This window comes from Mangifera indica, chromosome 4, assembly GCF_011075055.1.
Source record: "Mangifera indica cultivar Alphonso chromosome 4, CATAS_Mindica_2.1, whole genome shotgun sequence".
NCBI classification, from domain to species: Eukaryota; Viridiplantae; Streptophyta; class Magnoliopsida; order Sapindales; family Anacardiaceae; genus Mangifera; species Mangifera indica.
The window spans coordinates 12,689,742-12,709,144 of NC_058140.1; the positions used below are offsets into that span (position 1 = coordinate 12,689,742).

The window sequence follows — 19,403 nt, forward strand, 5'->3', positions numbered from 1 at the left end:
CCAGGGGATCAAAGCTTCCATAAATTCAAACAAGTATATCACAGAGACTAGACAACAAGAAACTGGCAACTTTGGTTAAAAATACCTCATGCTCTAAACTATGATGTGTCATAAATGAGAGACAAGAACAGTTACCATATTTCTCCAAGCAGCAGTGCAATAGATTTATCTTTAAAGAAAAGAAGTTAGTAGTCAAGCATTGTCCTCGGTCAACCCCTAGAGATATATAACACTCAGTTGCTCTTAGATATTTACCATGCAATACAAAGTTATTGATTGATCAAAACACCCAACATAAGAGTTACAGTTGAATAAATATTATTACTAAAATTTACAACTAGAACTACAAACCTAATTTGTTAACATAATACAAAACTATGAACATATTATCCTATAGTCTAAGTGTTTGTCCAATCAAACAATAGAAAATTTCCTACTCTGATATTTATTCTTTAGCCAAGAACAAGCTAAAACTGCTGTCAGTTTCTTCCTTACAACAACAAGCTTTCACTTACATTAGCATTGAAGTCCATTGAAGGCATGTTCCTCAACAAGAAAAAGCAGACAATGAGCCTCATACACGATCCATACAGCCTTCACAAAGTGAGAATTGGAGATGCCCACCAAAACTCAATCTCGGAACTGCCATGATAGCAAAAGCTTTCTGCACTGCACATTTTAAGTGATCCGGTTTAAAGACAAGTCAATAGATACAAAAATGATCCAGTACATTGAATCACGAATATTCAAAACATACACACCCTACAGATAACTAATAAGGAAAAAACAAATTGAAACAAGAGACTAAAAGAAAATGTTCACTCTTTTTCATCTAATTTCAATGAAGAGGAAAACAATATATAGATGGATCTGCGTGGAAATTAAGCACCAGATTTCTCTGACAGAAAATCAGGAACCTAACAGACAAAAGAGGATAGATGACCCTAATCATATTCCTTTAATTCTTAAATCATATCCTGATGATTACAGGTAATTATATCCCATTAATTCCTAAATCACATCCCCATAATTACATGATTTAATCTTTCTTAACACAAATGCTACATATAAAGAAAGCTGGCTAAAATAACTGACTCTTCTCGCACTTTTTAACTTTTTGCCGCTTCTGAGTCATCAGGCTTTCTGCCACCAACTATGCTATTGGATGAGCTATCCTGCAAGCTCCGAGATGAAGAACACCTACTTGAAGAACTCCCATCTGTAATGTTACTCTCCTTCCTTATAGACTTCTTGGATTTTCTTTGTCCAGATGACAATTCCTAGAAAAAAAAATCAATCAACTGTTCAATCTAGGAATTATCTGTAAAGAGTTCCCGAGGTATCAACTGACCTGTTCGATAGTCGATCCAGGAGTTTTCAACTCAAGGTCAGTCATGACATCATTAGAATCCTCATTTTTCTCAACCTTGCTCTCCCCAAATGATTTGCTTCCAGAATCTTGTTTACCTGACACATGAGACCGACTGCCTGGCTGCACAGCTGGAGATACATATTGTGCTGACTGTTGTTCAACCATGGCATTAGGAGTCATATATGGTACAAAAGTTGAACAGGGGTTAGCAATGACCCCAGGATTCTGATTTCCAAAGATGGGATATGGTTGCATAGATGGATGCAAGGGAATCGGCCTTGGAGGCATTGGCATTGGCATCGGGAATGGATATGAAGGTGGGGCCATGACAACTGAATGATCCATAGTAGCCCATGGGACCATGGCCATGAGTCTCTGCTGATACTGAGTAGTAAGATTCTCAGTATCAGATCTGAGAGACGCCTTCTCTTCTCTAAGATCATTTTTCTCCTGTGTCAACTGCTCTTCAACAAAAAGAAGTACCTCATTAAAGGGGATTTCAAATCTCAACACTACCTAAAGAGTAAAAGAAATTAAAAGACCACCTCACGGGATTCTTCTGTCAGTGTCGCATGCTCAGCTTTGAGTTTATCAACTTGAGATGTTAGATCCTTTAACAACTGAATTGTATCAGCAAGAATGGTTGCTTTATCGTTTTTGGGCCTATCAGGATCTATATTTCATAAAGTCACATAAAAACTGGAAATCAATATGTCATCTAAACATGGAAAAGGTTCCAGAATCATGCACTCAAAGAGAATCATACTCCGCAACACACTTGGCATTACTTGGTATTACTATATAGAACCTTTCAATATATCTAGCCAAACTAACTGTTTAACAGAATCAGATAAACTAGATTACTAGATTTTTTAACCTTCACCCGAACAAGTTTCACCAGTTAAACACACTATTTAGCTAGCACCGAAGACATATTAAAAAGGTACTCTGTAAACACCCAAAACCATAATCGAATGAAATTATGCAATACCATTCTAAGGTAAAACATTAATCGAATATTTTCAAAAATAAAAAAAATACTAGCAAAATATCATTAAAAACATTCAATTTCACCTAAAGTGTTCCCCAATTCCGTAAAATGTTCATTAAGCCGATCCCTCCTTAACTTCTCGCGATCAGCCTTCTGAATTTTTCTCGCAGCTACGCAATCCTTAACGTCACCATCAGGCCTTTGACTATAAAAGGGCAATACCAAAATCTGTATAAGTAATAATTAGCTAGAGGAGCAACCAATCAATCAATCAATTTAACAGCACAAAATTAAACCTGGATTTAGGTTGGGGGCGAGTGGCAGGTACTCGCGGATCAGGAGGCTGACGAAACTCTACGAGGGCAGGATTTGGCGCCGCCATTGATTGAATAAGGGCGGCTTCGTTTTTTAGCTGATGATGGCCCATGGTTGGCGACGGTGAAATTTGGCTTTGGCCAAGTGGTGCTAACAGAATTTTGTCAAGAGCACCATTGACTACGAAGCTTATCTTGATGCTACGAGACGTCGTTTTATGCCTATTTTTCCGAGGGCCAAATGACCAATTCCCACCCAAGGTTAGATGAAATATATTTTACCCATTCAGTTTGAAAAAGCCAATTTCTCATCATCCGTTAGATTTTGTAACAAATTTAGGTTTTTTTTTTTTTTTAAATTACTGAAATGAAAATAAAAAAACCACAGACTAAACAGCACTTTACACTTAAAATTTTATTGAATAATTATATATATTAATTTTAATTAAAAATAATTATTAATACAAATTTAGATAAAGGTGTCATTGTGTATAATCATATATCTAAAGATAAATTATAATTTTTGAACATATTACCGGTAGGTTTTTTTGAAATTTGGAAAAAGTTTAAGGGTGTTTTTAAGATTTTAAAATTTTAATATTTTTTAATAGTTTTAAAATTAACAATTACACCCAACAACACAAAATAAATAAGGAAAGCAAATGTCATATTATAAATGATTGAAATTGCATTATATTTTTAAAATATATAGAGTAAATATAATAATTTTTACTATTTGGTTATCAAAATTAATAGTTTATTTTGATAGATAAATGAAAAATTGATTTTTTTTTTTTAACTTACCTGGTGAAAATATGACATTTCATCAAACTTTGGTTGGAAAATAGTTAGTTGCCCTTTATTGAGTTTTTTTTTCAATGATAACAATACCTGAGGGTATGAAGTATCATGATTTTTCGAGAGTAGGGTGATATGACATATCTATCATAGGTGATATATAATCGAGGATATGAAGTATCATGATTTTCTAAGAGTAGGGTGATGTGACATGTCTATCATAGGTGACATAACTAACTCATTATAAATTTTAAAGGGTTATCACGAACCCATGATAGAGGTGTTGTGCCCATTGAGAGGACATATCAGTCAACTCAAGAGAAGGAGGAGGCCAAAAAAAACATCAAATTTGATGTCAGGAACTGAAGTTGAAGAGTATGGATAAAACTATTATTTTTGAAAGTTATGAGGGTGACTACAGATTAAAAAATATGAAAACTCTAAGTTTGGGGGTAAAAATATTATTTTTTAAAATTTGAAAATTTTAAACAATGATAAAATTTTTAATTTTTAAAACCTAAAAAGAAAAAGTAAGAAATTTTATATTTTTTTAATATAAATAGTAAAATACCATCTTACCTTCACTTTTATTTGAAAAAATTAACAGAAGTTGAGTCATTAGTAAAAGTTTGAGATTTTCAACTGTTGTAAGTATGATTTTGAATTTGAACTAAAACTTGAATGAAAAATAGTCCTCTGCCCTTGATCGTATACACCCTCCACGTAGAGTTGTCATGAGAGAAATAGTCTGTGGAATGACGTCCACTAAAAAATGTTGGGACAAATTCAGGCATACCATGAGTTGTGATATCCTTGTCTTATCTCAAATTGATCGACAAAAAGATATGACAGAGGAAAAATACTTTCACCATTAGAATGAATAACTTACATGTAACGTATTTTATGTTATCCGATAAATAGTAGAGATGGACCCTAGGAATGTGAGAAAATAAATACGAAAGGTAAAAATTGAGATTTATAATCAATGGAATTAATACTCCTGTATACTTAGTGCTGTTTCACTCACTCCATTTCATATTGTTTTTGCTTGTGAGTGTGAAGGTGGCAACGTTGAGGTGATTAGTTAGCCGAATCATTTAAAAGCTAATTGACTAATTTTTTAAATAATCGGGCGTTTAATATTTTATAATTTTGCGTGTAATTGTAATTTTATTCGTGAGAATTAAATAAGGTTATTATTAATTAAAATCATGTTATAGGCCCATTGGGTTAGCCCGGCCCATATAAATACCGGATTTTTTATCTGGCGGTGGCACTTCATTTTTATAGGCAAAGTGAAGGTTTTCTTGCTTGAAACTTTGAGAGACGAGAAAACAGAGAAACCGAAGAAAATGTCTGGTATGGGAGACGGGTACGTGGGTACGGCCCAAGACGCGGTGAGGATCCGACGGCTCGAGAAGCAAAGAGAAGCCGAGCGACGCAAAATCCAAGAGCTTAAAACTAAGTCCGCCTCGGCCAAGGGCCAACCCGGTCTCCTTCAGTTCGGGTCAAGTACTTCTGAGGTCCGTGTTCAATTAAAATCTTCTTCTAGGGTTTCTTCAATTATCGTGTGTTTATTGTTGTTGATTTTACTTTCTTATTCCAGATTCTTGAAACAGCATTTAAGAAGGAAACTGTTGGTTTAGTCACCAGAGAACAATATGTTGAGAAGGTAATGAATTTTGATCTTTTATAATTTGATTGAACTGTCGTATTTTGTTGGAGGTATTAATTTTCTCTATGTTCATATAGAGGGTCAATATTCGGAATAAAATCGAAGAGGAAGAGAAGGAGAAGCTTCAAAAACTGCAACAAGAGTGAGTTAATTTTTTTGTTTTTTTTTCTTGGAATTTTTCCTTTCTGTTCTTTCATCTTTATTACCCTTTTATTTATTTATAATTTTTTTACCGTATTGTAGAGAGGAGGAATTGCAATTGCAAAAACGTAAAAAGCGGAAGATTAGGGGAAATTCTCGATTATCTTTTGCAGAGGATATCGAGAGTGATAGTGAAGAGGAGAATGGTGAAAAAAGTGAGTATTTGTGAAGATGTTTCAAAGTCTTGAAGTAGTGGTATATTACAAGTAAGGTATTTGTAGATTTTACAATTGGATTTTACTAAGCCATTAATACAAATATGGTTTAACTAAAGATGGATAAGTGAATCTCTGACTTTTATCTTATCCGGCAAATTTGGTTGCTGGATTAAGCAAGTTGTTGTATATGGTCATTTAACTTGTCGAGAATGATTGTTTGACATCCAGAACATTTGATCAATTTGGAGAAAGGGAAATTTAGTTATATTGTTCTATCTTGCATGCAAGAGATATGCTTTCTCTATGATGTTTTGCTCGATTTTGTTTTATCTTAAAGTCCTGGCTTTCTTGTTGGCCTTGATAATTTCTACTCAATTTACTACCAATAATACTCTGTTTATAATTTCTGCAGATAGATTTGAAACCAGGAAGCTTGGGCATGGAAAATTTGGAAAAGATCCAACAGTAGAGACTAGCTTTTTACCTGACAGGTGTGATTTCTCTCTTACTATGTGTTCCGGTGTTTCAAAGTGTGTGGGGACTTGGGTCTAACATATTGTCTTAGGGATGCTGAGGATGCTCTTTCAGTGAGCGGGAGGCAGAGGAGCAAGCTGAGCGTGAAAGGCTGCGGAAACAGTGGCTTCAGGAGCAGGGGAAAATTCAAAGTAATCTTGTATTCTAACCCTATTTTGTTAAATATGTAGACGTGGGAGAAACAAGTTTCTGAACCAAGTTTATATTTGTTTCAGATGAACCCCTTCAAATTACTTACAGTTACTGGGATGGAGCTGGCCATAGACGAGTGATCCAGGTTAGCAAAAGTTGTAGGACTTGTGTTTGATTGATCTGTTCTCTTTTTGTTTAAGCTGAGGTTCATGTATAAATTGCATAGGTGCAAAAGGGGGATACAATTGGAGAATTTCTTCGAGCTGTTCAACAGCAGCTTGCACCTGAGTTTCGAGAAATCCGAACAACGTCAGTGGAGAATTTGCTATATGTCAAAGAAGATCTTATAATTCCTCATGTGAGATATATTATAAAATAAGTTTTAATCACAGGGCTGCCTGGCTATCTTAATTTCAAGTTAACTAATTTTTACATCTCTTCTTTCATGATTTGGGTTTTCAGCAACACAGTTTCTATGAGCTTATTGTCAACAAGGCAAGGGGCAAAAGTGGACCGGTAATGCTCAACTCTTTAATTGTTTGGGCTGTGTCGGGTACAATGTAATATTGCTGGTGATTTGATTGTTCTTACATCTAATTGCCAAGCTAAGGAAAAGTGGAGAGATTTGTTGCTTTGTTAATGTTTTGGGTATCCCAAGAATGATAAAATTAACTCAGGAAACTTTTTAAGTATCTGCATTGTCTAAATGATCTATTGCTCAGGGTCTGATTTATCCTTACCCCTGGGGGAATCCTTATCTGTATAGACTGGTTGACCCATTTCCACTTTGGCCTGATTTGGATTTTTCTCTATATCGGTTGACAAAAAGCCTTTGCTGGTTTTGAAATTTATCATTGTTTCTCCACTTGATAAGATATGTAGAACTTGATGCTGATTACAATTTAACATGTTTCAGTTTCTTGTTTTTGAAACTAATTTGCTAGTTAGCGTGTCTCTTCTTGCATATTACTATTGGTCTAGCAAAACACATTCTTCTGTAAATGATCAAGAACCTGTTCTTATTCAATGAAATAATGGATTATTTTTTTGATTGTTACGTATATTAAGTTCTCTCTCCTCTGACAATTCTTCTATTAAAAGATAACAATATTCTTTATTCCCCCTCTGTTGGGATATGAATTAGAGTTATACTCATAATTATGTGCTCACTATTTATTTGACACAGCTTTTCCATTTTGACGTGCATGAGGATGTACGAACAATTGCTGATGCAACAATAGAAAAGGATGAGGTACATTTCTTGACCAGTTATCTATTTAATCTTGTAAACGTGTAAGATACTAACTGTTTTTTTCTAATTCTTGTGATAACTGAAAATCAAAAAGCATGTCATTTTGGCTAAATTTAACACAATGCAATAATTGCTTTGACTAAATCAAGTTGTTGCAACACATTAGATAGCGTTCTGTAACATTGTGGTTATTATACATAAATAAATTGCTTGGCATCCCAGCAATACTGGATTGTTCATTAGCCTAGCCAAGCCAATGGTTTTGTGATTACCTTATCAAGAGAAGCTTTGACCTGACTTAGAATTTCTCTTCAACCTTGATCTATGTTAATGCTTCCCTTTCAACCAGTTACCTCCAGAAGTTTGACTAATTCCCTTCCTATGAAATTAGAGCATGCTTTCAAATATTGCCAGTGTCAATAGATCTGAATCATATTGTTTTATAATGAATTAAGACCTGATCAGGCGAATCAAGATTTGATAAAATATGGAGTTTGGTTATAAGTTGAATGTGAAGAAGAGTGCAAGTAGGTTGTAGTTTCTATCTAGGATTTTCGGTTGTACATGAATTCACATTCCTACCTGAGATTTTTGTGCCTCAAATTACTCTAATGTTTACTTTCTCAAATCTTTGAACAGTCTCATGCTGGGAAAGTCGTGGAGAGGCACTGGTACGAAAAGAACAAGCATATCTTCCCTGCTTCTAGATGGGAGATAACTTCTCTCTTCGGTAAAGTCGTTTAGATCATTCCTGATAGATGCTTTTTTTTTTTTAAATTTTTTGTTCTCTCTTTTTATGCAGATATATGATCCCACTAAGAAATGGGAGCGGTACACCATCCACGGGGATTAATTAGTGATAGGCAAGCATATAAGTTCTGTATAATTTTGATTTGTATGCTCATGCTATTAGATTTGGGACCCAAGTATGAAGTTCACAGTTGTTTTTCCTACTATTATTTTATAACAAATTCCTAGTCCAATATTTTTATACTCAAGTCTAAATCTAACAGGAGTAAACGCTTTTGCTATTGTCTATGATCAAATTAAATGTGGTCTCAATCTACTTAATTTGGACGAGCATAATGTTTGATCAGCTTAGCCTTTGTTTTCTAGTTCTACCAATTTGATTTGGATTGCATTTATTGCCCAAAGTTCTGTAATCATTTTGCTATCAAATTGATGGGTGTATTTAGGTGTAATTTCGCAGAGGACATTGGATCGGGAGTTGCATATAACTGTATAACTTGTTAAACTGCTCTGTTAGAAGTTAATGGGATTCAAATTTAATGGTCATTAATATTTTACCCAAAAAAACATTTTTTTTCTATAAAAGAAAATTTCTCCTCGATGAATTATTTAAAATTAACTATATTAAAAAGAGCCCATAGAGGCATGCACTATGCTATGCCGCAGGTATTGTAAGCCTTCGATGTCATGATTTTTTTCAGCTTTGTGAACGTAATTACCTTGTTTTTATTTGTAGGCTTAGCTATCAAAATCTTAAATATCTAGTTATAGGTGGTTAAAATTAATAATTTTAAAGGTAGAATCGTTTTTTTATTTGTAATATTAAAAATAAATTAAAATTTATTTTTTTTTTTTAAATTAAAAGTTTTTTTCTAATTCAAGTTTTAAAAAATAAAATTTTCCTCGTAGGGTTTAGTTTCTAGATCTCCAACAATGAATATCTCTTAACACCTCCTCCTGCTCGGGTGGTAAGACTTTTCTCATTTGGAAACTTAGTTGATATTTATTGACATCGAAAAAAACTTCTAGTTTTGTCGGAAAGATGAGGTTGTTCATCTTCTCTAACAAAACATCGTCTTTTCGATGGGTTTAAGGCTGTCAATTGGAGGGAGAGATGGTGAGGGAGCGACTATCAAAAAAAGAGAAAGGTGATATTGTCGAATAATGAAAAAATACTCAAAGAGAAAATTATTACCTTTTAAAATTTAGTTTAAAAGAGGTAGAAAGAGATAAAATTTTAAATAGTTAGAGTTTCGTTAACTTTAATCTCTCATAAATAGGTGTAAGAGATTTTTATAATTAAAAAAGGGGGATATCTAAGAAAATATGATTCTTTGGGTGGGAATTAGTCCTTTGGCTTTATTTCTATTCTAATTTAAAGGCAAAGAAAATTCAACTATGGAAACGGTGTCGTACGGTCTACCCACACGCGGTAAACCGATAAGTAGCCATGTAGCATCTTCAGAAATTGTACTGTTGACCTGAGGAGAAAGCCCAACTACAAAATCTTGGTCTTCCCCAGTGATCATCTTCAGCCGCTGCGGCGTCGTCAAGAACATCTCGATGAAGAATTTTAGGGTTCTCTTCCTCGCTCTCCTCCTCCTCGCCTCACCTCTCTTCCAAGGTTCCCTTCTTATATCCAGATCTAGATCTGCACATGTACATGAGTCAATACGTTTTTCATCTGTCAATTATATATTAATAATCTCGTTAGTTCATTAGCTTCAATTTTCTGCGCTTGCATGCTTCGTTTTTTGTACGATTTTTGGATCCGTTCGAATTGTGATATAATTCTTGCGATTTTATTATAGAGCCTTCTGTTTTTTTATTTTTTATTGCTTGCTGAGACGGACATGACTTGCATGGCCTTTTTGATATTGAGTCAAATTGATACCTTTTTTTTTTTTTTTTTTTTTTTTTTTTTCGCGTTTCAAAAGCTAAAAAGAGTATTCAACGGACACTAAAGAGATTTTTAATAAATCGTTTTCAGAATAGTGCATGCATTCGGTGCTGAATTGGTTATCATATCTTAAGACTTTATTTGATGTTGCGCTGAATTTTGATCTGAAGTTGAATTGTTAATGTGATTAATACGCTTGTGAATTGATTGTTGTTTTCCTGGATTAGTGGCTTGGTGTCAGTCGGATTCAGAGGAAGCTGTGGAGACTGTTGAAGGGGGTGATCTTGGGATTGTTGGTGAAGATGCCCCAGAATCTGTTGATAGCAGTTTTGGCCCAGCTCCAGGAGTTGACACCATTTGCATTTTCCCTAAGAATAGCGCACGATGTGAGAAATTTATCAATGGTTGCAAAGTGATTTATCTTTTATGATATGGAAAGTATTTTGAGAGAGTTCAATGTGGTTTCTGTTTCTTGCACTGCAGTGGTGACGGCTGGAGAAGAGACAGAACTTCTTGTTGGGATGAAAAATGATGGTAATTTGATCAATTTTGGTATTGTTATTGGTGCATTTTGAAGTGAAAAGTAATGATATGCTTTATTGTGTCGTTTTTGGTTCTTTTTCCAAAGTGAACATGTTTTCTTGTTGTGTAGCATGTCAATTGGTCCACATTTCAATTTTCAATTTTTTTTTCCTGTTTTTAAAGAAATGTGTGGAGCTTAGTTTAATGGGCTCTCTGTTTGGAATTACAGTGGAGTCAGCCATCAATGTGATTGCCATTCAGGCTAGTATTCATCTGCCTTTTGATCATAAACTGCTGGTTCAGAATCTGACTTCACAGGTAATTTCAGGTTTGCTTAAATTTATAATCGTAATTTGAATGCGCATCTTTCCCAGATTAGCTAATAATTGTGATTTCTAAATTAATTGCTGTGTTAGTCTTAGTGGAGCTCTTTAGAATGGTTAAAGTGTTTTTATGCTGTAATATTTGGTGTGTTAGTCTAAATATCAGTCAATTAATATTCGGTTGATATTCTATTATGATCTGTTTCATTTCAATTCCTTATGAGTTCTATGGATTGCAGCGAATCTCTTTTCCCTAGGTTTTTGTGTGTTTTTGAGTTTTGTTTGTTCTTTATAGTTGACAAGAATAGTGTGTTTTTTGTATAATAAGGCTGTTGAGTGGTTGGCAGATTCCTTTGGTTTAATCATTTCACTGTATTATTCTTTTGTTTTGTGCATTTACAGCTTGTAGTGATTTTTATTAGTGTTTTGTTCCTTTATGATGGTATATCAAGCAAGGTTATGCTTTCAATAGTGTTTAATTATAGATTTGTTCCTATCAATAGTTTAATCAAGCAAATGGTTTTGTGTTAGGATTAATCCTTTCTTCTCCTGTTGGAAATCATGTTATTAAGCTATCATTGTCATTTTCTGTCCCCCCAGCCAACAAAGTTTTAGTGATAGTTTAGTTCTAAAAAACCATCAATGCATCTTTTTGGCTTCTTAACTTGCCTGTATGCTTTTATTATAGCTGCCGTTCACCTATTTTCTTTTTATTCTTTCATAATTTTCCCCAGTATAATGGGTTTGGTTCTTCTGTTGCAGTTATTTTTACTTTATTATTTTCTTATCCAGAGTGTTTTTTTGGTGCTCCACTGTAGGCCTTCAATAATGCATCTGTCCCAGCTTCAGCTCAGGCTACTTTCCCATACATTTTTGCTGTCAGCAAGTACTTGCAGGTAATAAATTAGTGTGGAAGTTTATTATGTTTCTTAAATTAAATTTCTGCGGTCTTTGAAATCCCTCGAATTTGACTGAAAAAAAAGAATTTTAAGCTTACCTATTTTTCGTTCCTTTTGCAGCCTGGAACTTTTGATCTTGTGGGCTCCATCTTTTATGAGATAGACCAGCATCCATATGCCACTACCTTCTATAATGGTACCATTGAAGTCGTGGAGTCTGGTGGTTTCGTCAGTGTTGAATCCGTGTTTCTTTTCAGCCTTGCGGCTGCACTTCTTGTCTTTGCTGGTTTATGGATCCAGGGTCAAGTAAAACAATTATCCAAGGTATTTATTTGCCAATTCTTATTTACTATCTTAATTTAGTCTTTTTTCCCCTAATATATACCTCTCTGAGAATGTAAACTTTATCTTGATATAAAATGTTTACTATTGTAGAGTGAATATTCTGATGTGGTATATATCTTTTTTGTTTTTAGATTCTTTTTTGCTTTTTTTGGTGCAATGATTCTGACATTGTTGTTCTTATTTTGGTTTAGAAAACCAAGAAAGTTCCAAAGGTGGAAGTTGGAACAAGAGCTACGGATGCCTCAATGGATGAATGGCTTCAGGTGTGTAGTTTATCTATTACCGCTCAACTTTTCTCTCTATTTGTTGATGTGTTTTTTTTATGCTGTCTTTAATTAACAGTTTCCCTCCCTTCCCCTGGGAAAAGGAGTGGCCAAGTGATGTTTAGAGATTTTGGTCTCAAATGGATCATGTCATTCATGTACATCAAGTTTATCTTAGAGATCAACAAACATCGGTTTTTGATGTTTTTGTTTTATGCCCATTTCAGGGAACTGCTTATACTCGGTCGCAATCCAGCAAAACAAAGAAGAAGAAGTAGACAAAGGACGTTGTCAAGTTCAGCTGCATGAGGCACTCTGGAGAAGTGTGGACTCTTGTAACTCACACTAGGCACTTTGAAAGTTTAAGAGTTTATAGGTTCAAGTAATTTTGGAAATTTAGGCCAGAATAGACTTGCCTTGCTGTTGTAGCATGTGTTAGAAAATTTTAGATATTTATTTTCTTGGAGATGCTAAAAAGTAGAGTCTTTTTGAAGGGAGACTAACTCTAATTTGAGTAGGGAGAACACAGTTTTCTTGCATTTGAAGAATCTGTTTTAGATCACATGCTTTTTTATTTTCACTTTTTCACTTGCACGGATGAATTTGCATCTTTTTGTTTCTTATTTATTTGAATAAGGCATCTCTTTTTACTATCTATCCCCTGTCCTTCACCCTTTTTTTATGGGTAATAGCAATATGGCATGTGCTTCATTTATTGCAAGAATTGGTTATGAGAAACTTCTTGTTTGTCTGCCTTACTGAATATCTCGTGTGTAGTAATGGTGGTAGTTTGTGAACTGTTGTGAGATGCCATTCTGTTGTACTAGTTCTTAGGGCTGGACTTGAGCCGAGTCAGTTCGAGCTCGAGCTCTGCTCGGCTCGGTTCCATGCCATTCTGTTGTACTAGTTCTTAGGGCTGGACTTGAGCCGAGTCAGTTCGAGCTCGAGCTCGGCTCGGCTCGGTTCCAGCCCGAAACGAGCCGAGCAGAGCACGGCTCGATCTAACTCGAACTGGTTAGGTAGATTTTTTTTTTAAATTTTTTATACAAAATGACGTCATTTTGATCCATATATATACAAAACGATGTCGTTTTGATATGAAAAACGAGTCGAGTCGAGCCGAAAATGAGTCGAGCGGAAAACGAGCTGAACTCAAGTCGAGCCGAGTTTGGCTCGAGTTGAGTTCGAATCGAACTCTAGCAGCCCATAAATAAACCAAATCGAGCTTGAGCTGGCTGCGAGCCGAGCTTGACTCGGCTCGAATCCAGCCCTACTAGTTCTTCCATTGAAGAATAAATTCTTGCAGCTACCCAACTTTGGCAATATGGCTAATCCTTTTCAGTCAACGTCTTTTTCGGAGTTGGTTTATGTCACTTTCATAAAGCACAGATATGGGAATTGGAAATTTATTTACGCAACGAGGTAATTTTACTATAAAAAAGATGAAACTTGGGTTTCTCAATAATGAATTGGATCTGATTTGCTTGGGTTAGATTCATGAAGATATGTAGTGGTACCACCCTTACCTCAAATCCTCGACCCAAATCTTTCTACCCTTTCATCTAGGAACAAAAGAGAGGATCTTGACCTAGGAGTAGCTAGAGATGACAATGGGGTTAAATATCTTATCCTCTATTCTTGTTCTTGAAGAAGATGTCAATTTTAATCTTTGGTCCATTTTCATTATAAGAATGATAAAAATTTTTTGTCTCTTATTTGTAGGAAAAATCTTCTTCTTGATTTTGTGCTTATGAAAAAAAATCTATTTTCAATATTCTTTAAACACAATATAAATATATTAATAATAAAATTAACAAAAATTAAAATTAATTTATTATTTTAAATATCACAAATAATAATATGTATAATAAAAAAATATAAATAAATTAAAAAATATAAATATTTTAAAATTAAAAAAATATATTAATATTTTAAATAAAGTTATTACAATAAAAAAAAAAAAAAGCAATGAGACTGGGAATAATGTGAGGCCAAGACAGAAAAAGAATATATATTTCTTTACCTCTTATTACGGAAATATTTTCCTTTTCCATCTCAATCATTTTTGTCATTTTTATTAAAAAATTCTCCTCCTATTAGAGTTGAAAGAATCGAAGCTTTTGTTTTCATCACGCTTTTTGACACTCAAATTACTTTTGGTTAGCGTAAACAGTCAGTCCATCGCCAGTAACATCAGCAATGCAAGTCAAAATGTATGGCTAAATTAGAAATTTATTTTCCCTTGTTTTCATCGCCCAGTTACGGCCATTTAATTTAACGAATGTAATAATGCTATTTAGGGGCCACGTCTTGCTGTCTTCGTACCCCATGCAGTTGGCATTCTCTTCATTCTATTTGAATAATCGCCATCCATGCATTTAATAGCGTCCTAAAATAGTTTCATTTCACAGTTACGTAAAGGCATAGCATAAGACCAGCAGAGCAGTAGTCAAATTATATGACCTATGAAGACCTAATTATAAGCTTAATCCTTCTTTTTTTTTTTTTATTGTAGAGCCTGTCATTAATAGGGTGAGAAGGTAGGCTGATGATTTCTTGATTATACATCTAGTATTATATTACTAAGGTATAATCAACCTGAAGCTGCTCATACCAAAAATCTCACACAAAATTAGGTTCTCCCATTAATGCCTTTGATTTGATTGATTGAAAATAAAGTGCCCACCACAAATTAGTTATATGAACAGGGAAATGACTTATGACATTCGATTTGAGTATGAATCTATTATTAAAATTTAAAAATTATTTTAAATATAAGTTATTATTAAATATAAATAATTATTATATTTAATAAAATTTAATAATATAAATAATTATTATGTTTGATAAAAGATAATAAAAAAATATTAATAAATTGTTTTATTTAAATACGTTTGGTATAATTATTATAAAGTATTTTTTATATTACTTATTATATTAATTAAAAATAAGATTATTTTTTTTAAAAATTAATAAATAAGAATATAATTATAATAAAATCAAGATAATCTTGTTAATCTTTTTAGTATCTAAGGTAAAAATAAGAATCAAATTATCACCTATATTATCAGTTATATCAATATTAGTAATGAAAGATTACTGTAATATTTTATTATTGACAAACTAAACAAGATAATGTAAGTAATAAACTTTAATATCAACATGCAAACAACTTTGGTTTTTCTTTTAATTTATTTGCATTTGATTAATTTTCTTACAAAAGTGGCATTTTCTATGTCATGGGCTGTGTTGCTTTCCGGCATTTGGAAAAGTATTTAAGGTCACCAAATCTTGAATTAGACTTAGAATCATCAACATCACTTGTCTTAGTAATTGGGGATTTTCATGCTTAGGACACTAATTTCATTTTCACCTAATTTTGTAGCATTAATTAAAATTGACCTGATAATGGCCTGATTGTTAAAAGGGTCAATATCACTTAGGTCCTACCTGAATTATGTTTCTGCAATGGCATAGTTTTCTGGGCACTATTAGAATTCTTGTGAATCTTTCTTATCAATGGTACAAGTTACTAGGTATCTTCTGCACTTTATATCAAATCATAGTTACTTTGTTTATATATATATATATACGCGATCTTATAATAAAATTGTATAATTATTAAATTAAATGAATTTAAGAATTTAATTTTAATATATTATTAAAATAAATTTAAATTTATATTCTCTCGTATAGAAAATATTTTCTTTGGAGAGAGGTTGGTTCTTTCCAAGTTGATATCATTCTCACTGTTTTTTTTCTTATATGGAAATTAGACATTGATTTGCATGATGAAGAATCTGTTTCACGTAAAACAAATTTATGTTTGAGCCGAATGCAGTTTGTTTAGTTGAGAGGCAATTGAATGAAGATAATGGCGTTTGCTGAATGATGCTCATTTCTATTAAATCATCTCCAACGCTCCCGAACCTCTGCCATGTGAGGCATTTAACTCCCTCCTGTCGGTGACTGCCTCTCTTTCTTCTTCTCCCTCCATTATTTAATCTCCCCTTCACTTGCCTGCCTTCTCATCATTCAGCTGCATCATAAGCTGTTTCTGTTTCTTTCGTCTCTTCTCGGTTCCCCATGCGGATCCTCTCCGCTTACCGAGAAGCCCTTCTGTGCTTCTTCCTGTTGTTGTTTTTTGCCATCACTTTCTGCCATGGCAGTCAGAAGACAACTGCATTTGAAGTAGTTGGAATTGGAGAATGTGCAGATTGCACTCGGACTAACTTAAAAACAAGCCAGACTGTTTCGGGTATAAAACCCAAAAAATTTCTAATGTTAAAATCTTAAACAATGTATATTTTTACTTGTCTATGTTTCTCTCAATTAGATCTTTTAGGTCTTAAATGCATTGCAGGATATGGAAATAGTAATGTGCATTAATTAAACAACCATTCGAAAAAATTTTCAGGTTTCTTTACGTTTTAGGTTGCAATCATTAATGGAGAACTTCTTTTCTTTCTTGTACTTTTTGCATGTGCAGGGCTTCGTGTAACTATAGATTGTAAGCCGGCGAATGGAGTCTTTAAAACCAGAGGATCCGGCGAGCTGGATGAAGAAGGAAAGTTTACAGTCTTCCTTCCTGAAGACATTGTTGAAGATGGGAAGCTTAAAGAAGAATGCTACGCGCAGCTTCACAGCGCATCAAACGCTCTTTGCCCCGCCCATGACGGCTTGGAGTCTTCCAAGATTGTGTTTAAGAGCGAAACAAACGGTAAACAGACGTTTGGGTTGCCCGGAAAACTCAAGTTTTCGCCAGTTACTTGTCCCTCAGCCTTCTTGTGGCCTCATTACAAGTTCCCGCGACTGCCCAAATATGAAGTGCCGCTGTGGAACTTCCCTCCCAAGCCGCCACTGCCGCCACTGCCGCCACTGCCGCCAAAACCGCCTCTATTCAAGAATCCTCTCCCTCCCAAGCCACCACTGCCACCACTGCCACCACTGCCACCACTCCCGCCACTCCCGCCACTCCCACCAAAACCGCCGCTAGTGAAGGAGCCTCTCCCTCCCAAGCCTCCCAAGCCTCCCAAGCCTCCCAAGCCACCAGTCCCACCAAAACCGCCGGTAGTGAAGAAGCCTCTCCCTCCCAAGCCTCCCAAGCCACCAGTCCCACCAAAACCGCCGGTAGTGAAGAAGCCTCTCCCTCCCAAGCCTCCCAAGCCACCAGTCCCACCAAAACCGCCGGTAGTGAAGAAGCCTCTCCCTCCTAAGCCTCCCAAGCCACCACTCCCACCAAAACCGCCGGTAGTGAAGAAGCCTCTCCCTCCCAAGCCTCCCAAGCCACCACTCCCACCAAAGCCACCGATCTTTGTTAAGCCCCTCCCTCCACTTCCAAAGATCCCACCATTGAAAAAGAAGCCTTGCCCGCCATTCCCTAAGCTTCCTCCTTTGCCCAAGCTCCCACCAAAGGACAAGTTCGGCAAATGGCCACCCCTCCCACCGCTTTCTCCTCATTCTAATTAGACCAATAATGGCATGCACTACTATACATTGTTTATCCAACTTCCAGCAGGTGTATGTAGAGTGCATATTGCTTCTATTTATTATTGATGTTATATGCTTAGCGTGAACTTTATTAAGTGCAATAAGTCTTCTTCGAGATAGAGAGGAAGGCCCTACAAAATGACAAAAAAATAAAGAAAAACGTTGGAAAGAAAGACTGTTGATGGGTTTCAATTTGTTTGTGAAATGAAGTTTGTTGTATGTCGACTAAAATCTTTGTAATATTTCTTATATTTTACTTCTGGATCAGTAAGTTGGCACATTTACTTTCTCCCCTGCTTGTTTTTTCATATATATAAAATATTTTTTACCACCACTCAAACGTTCCATTTCAACTTCACTGCAATCTCTTCCTGTGACCACCCCCACCACTAACTTCCTCAAACCGATAAACCACCACAAATAATCTTCTAATCTTCAACAACACAAAGGGTTTCTAATCTTCTAATCTCGAACTTTGGTGGCTAGGAGAGACACGTTCTAGTTTATTTTATGTCACACCACCATTGTCATTTTTTCACAATCTTAATAGCACAAACAATAACTTATACATGGAGTCAAATTACAACACTGCTGGCAACACGAGTCCCAATTTTCCGACTTCCAGACTCATTCCGATTTGCCAGCCAAGGTCTTGTCTCTCCCCTTAGGTGTTTTCCAACATAATGGATTTGGGTTTATCCGCGGAAGAGGCTACTAAGACATGGTGAAGATTTTGAACTGAAAAAAATGAGAAGCAAAAAAGTTAAAGGTGAGCATATAATTTGTTTGCACAAGTTTGTGGGAAATGTCATTTGTCCGAAGGCAAATTTATCTCTGTAAATGACCTCAATCTTAGTAACACTAGTAAAATACTAAAACTTTCATTTAAAAAAAAAAAGATTTAGGTTTAAATCCCTATCTATCTATTCTATATATTGGCAATTTCCCTATTAACAAAAAGGAAAACCTCGGTAAGAGAAATGAATAATAATAATCTTCACTGAAACCAAATCATGTTATAGTGATCGCCTATCAGAGTTGATAAGTCAATTCCGGAGAGTAAAACATTATCAAACAGGCATTTATGAGTGGAAGGTCCTCAATTGATAGGGTTCACAGGAACTTGTTGGCCCTTGTTGCAAGAAATACATCTTCTGAGAAAAAACTGAAACACATTAATTAATGCAGCTTCTTTATATATAACATATACGTATACAATAAACCAGACTGTTGAACTATATGTATCACTGTGTACTGAATGGTATATAATGAGAGTGAATATCGCTCCCTCTCAATTTATACTTCTGGGTTTCTGTTAATGAAGGTTTTCTTGAATATATTAAAACTAATTAATAATCTGACTTCATTAAGGTTAAGTAATTATAACTAATCAGGATTATCGATCTCGGCACATAATATTTAAGCCACCATGATTCTGAAATCTGCAGGCAGCTGCGTTGGTGAATGCAGCAACAAAAATATTG

The 19,403-nt window shown here is 34.8% G+C and overlaps 4 protein-coding genes across 10 annotated transcripts; 3 read left to right on the forward strand and 1 right to left on the reverse strand.

The window, feature by feature from the left end:
* Positions 1-250: 250 nt before the first annotated feature.
* LOC123214906 (transcription factor bHLH121-like) lies at positions 251-2,894 on the reverse strand. 5 transcript variants are annotated; one of them, XM_044634931.1, is made up of 6 exons: positions 2,660-2,894; positions 2,447-2,562; positions 1,918-2,045; positions 1,352-1,831; positions 1,107-1,280; positions 251-669 (listed from the first exon to the last, which is right to left on the reverse strand). In XM_044634931.1, the coding sequence occupies exons 1-5, from the start codon at positions 2,788-2,790 to the stop codon at positions 1,110-1,112; spliced, it is 1,026 nt and encodes a 341-aa protein (XP_044490866.1). In that variant the 5' UTR covers positions 2,791-2,894; the 3' UTR covers positions 251-669; positions 1,107-1,109. The 5 variants fall into 5 exon arrangements, with proteins under 5 accessions (XP_044490866.1, XP_044490862.1, XP_044490865.1 ...); XM_044634927.1 differs by having other exon boundaries at positions 2,447-2,568; positions 2,660-2,890; XM_044634930.1 differs by having other exon boundaries at positions 296-669; positions 1,096-1,280; positions 2,447-2,568; positions 2,660-2,892.
* Positions 2,895-4,766: 1,872 nt separating this feature from the next.
* On the forward strand, positions 4,767-8,425 carry LOC123212916 (protein XAP5 CIRCADIAN TIMEKEEPER-like). 3 transcript variants are annotated; one of them, XM_044632156.1, is made up of 12 exons: positions 4,767-4,998; positions 5,082-5,147; positions 5,228-5,292; positions 5,394-5,506; positions 5,922-6,000; positions 6,098-6,174; positions 6,259-6,320; positions 6,402-6,533; positions 6,638-6,691; positions 7,362-7,427; positions 8,067-8,157; positions 8,230-8,425. In XM_044632156.1, the coding sequence occupies exons 1-12, from the start codon at positions 4,828-4,830 to the stop codon at positions 8,235-8,237; spliced, it is 984 nt and encodes a 327-aa protein (XP_044488091.1). In that variant the 5' UTR covers positions 4,767-4,827; the 3' UTR covers positions 8,238-8,425. The 3 variants fall into 3 exon arrangements, with proteins under 3 accessions (XP_044488091.1, XP_044488090.1, XP_044488092.1); XM_044632155.1 differs by having other exon boundaries at positions 8,067-8,141; XM_044632157.1 differs by having other exon boundaries at positions 8,067-8,098.
* Positions 8,426-9,597: 1,172 nt separating this feature from the next.
* LOC123214050 (translocon-associated protein subunit alpha-like) lies at positions 9,598-13,084 on the forward strand. The gene is made up of 8 exons (XM_044633747.1): positions 9,598-9,801; positions 10,305-10,463; positions 10,561-10,611; positions 10,829-10,917; positions 11,741-11,818; positions 11,942-12,145; positions 12,358-12,429; positions 12,657-13,084. The coding sequence occupies exons 1-8, from the start codon at positions 9,741-9,743 to the stop codon at positions 12,705-12,707; spliced, it is 765 nt and encodes a 254-aa protein (XP_044489682.1). The 5' UTR covers positions 9,598-9,740; the 3' UTR covers positions 12,708-13,084.
* A 3,351-nt stretch (positions 13,085-16,435) lies between these two features.
* On the forward strand, positions 16,436-18,199 carry LOC123214051 (proline-rich protein 4). The gene is made up of 2 exons (XM_044633748.1): positions 16,436-16,687; positions 16,919-18,199. The coding sequence occupies exons 1-2, from the start codon at positions 16,516-16,518 to the stop codon at positions 17,896-17,898; spliced, it is 1,152 nt and encodes a 383-aa protein (XP_044489683.1). The 5' UTR covers positions 16,436-16,515; the 3' UTR covers positions 17,899-18,199.
* The last annotated feature ends 1,204 nt before the right edge of the window (positions 18,200-19,403 follow it).

Excerpts from the sequence above, each read along its gene's own strand:
- LOC123214906 (XM_044634927.1), bottom strand. The coding sequence starts at position 2,790 with ATGGGCCATCATCAGCTAAAAAACGAAGCCGCCCTTATTCAATCAATG. Across the intron at positions 2,569-2,659 it reads CGCCCCCAACCTAAATCCAG|TCAAAGGCCTGATGGTGACG; the intron begins GTTTAATTTTGT and ends GCCCTTTTATAG. Across the intron at positions 1,281-1,351 it reads CTGGATCGACTATCGAACAG|GAATTGTCATCTGGACAAAG; the intron begins GTCAGTTGATAC and ends TTTTTTTTCTAG.
- LOC123214050 (XM_044633747.1), top strand. The coding sequence starts at position 9,741 with ATGAAGAATTTTAGGGTTCTCTTCCTCGCTCTCCTCCTCCTCGCCTCA. Across the intron at positions 10,464-10,560 it reads CCCTAAGAATAGCGCACGAT|TGGTGACGGCTGGAGAAGAG; the intron begins GTGAGAAATTTA and ends CTTGCACTGCAG. Across the intron at positions 10,612-10,828 it reads TGTTGGGATGAAAAATGATG|TGGAGTCAGCCATCAATGTG; the intron begins GTAATTTGATCA and ends TTGGAATTACAG.
- LOC123212916 (XM_044632155.1), top strand. The coding sequence starts at position 4,828 with ATGTCTGGTATGGGAGACGGGTACGTGGGTACGGCCCAAGACGCGGTG. Across the intron at positions 6,534-6,637 it reads AAGATCTTATAATTCCTCAT|CAACACAGTTTCTATGAGCT; the intron begins GTGAGATATATT and ends TTGGGTTTTCAG. Across the intron at positions 8,142-8,229 it reads TCCCTGCTTCTAGATGGGAG|ATATATGATCCCACTAAGAA; the intron begins ATAACTTCTCTC and ends CTTTTTATGCAG.
- LOC123214051 (XM_044633748.1), top strand. The coding sequence starts at position 16,516 with ATGCGGATCCTCTCCGCTTACCGAGAAGCCCTTCTGTGCTTCTTCCTG. Across the intron at positions 16,688-16,918 it reads AACAAGCCAGACTGTTTCGG|GGCTTCGTGTAACTATAGAT; the intron begins GTATAAAACCCA and ends TTGCATGTGCAG.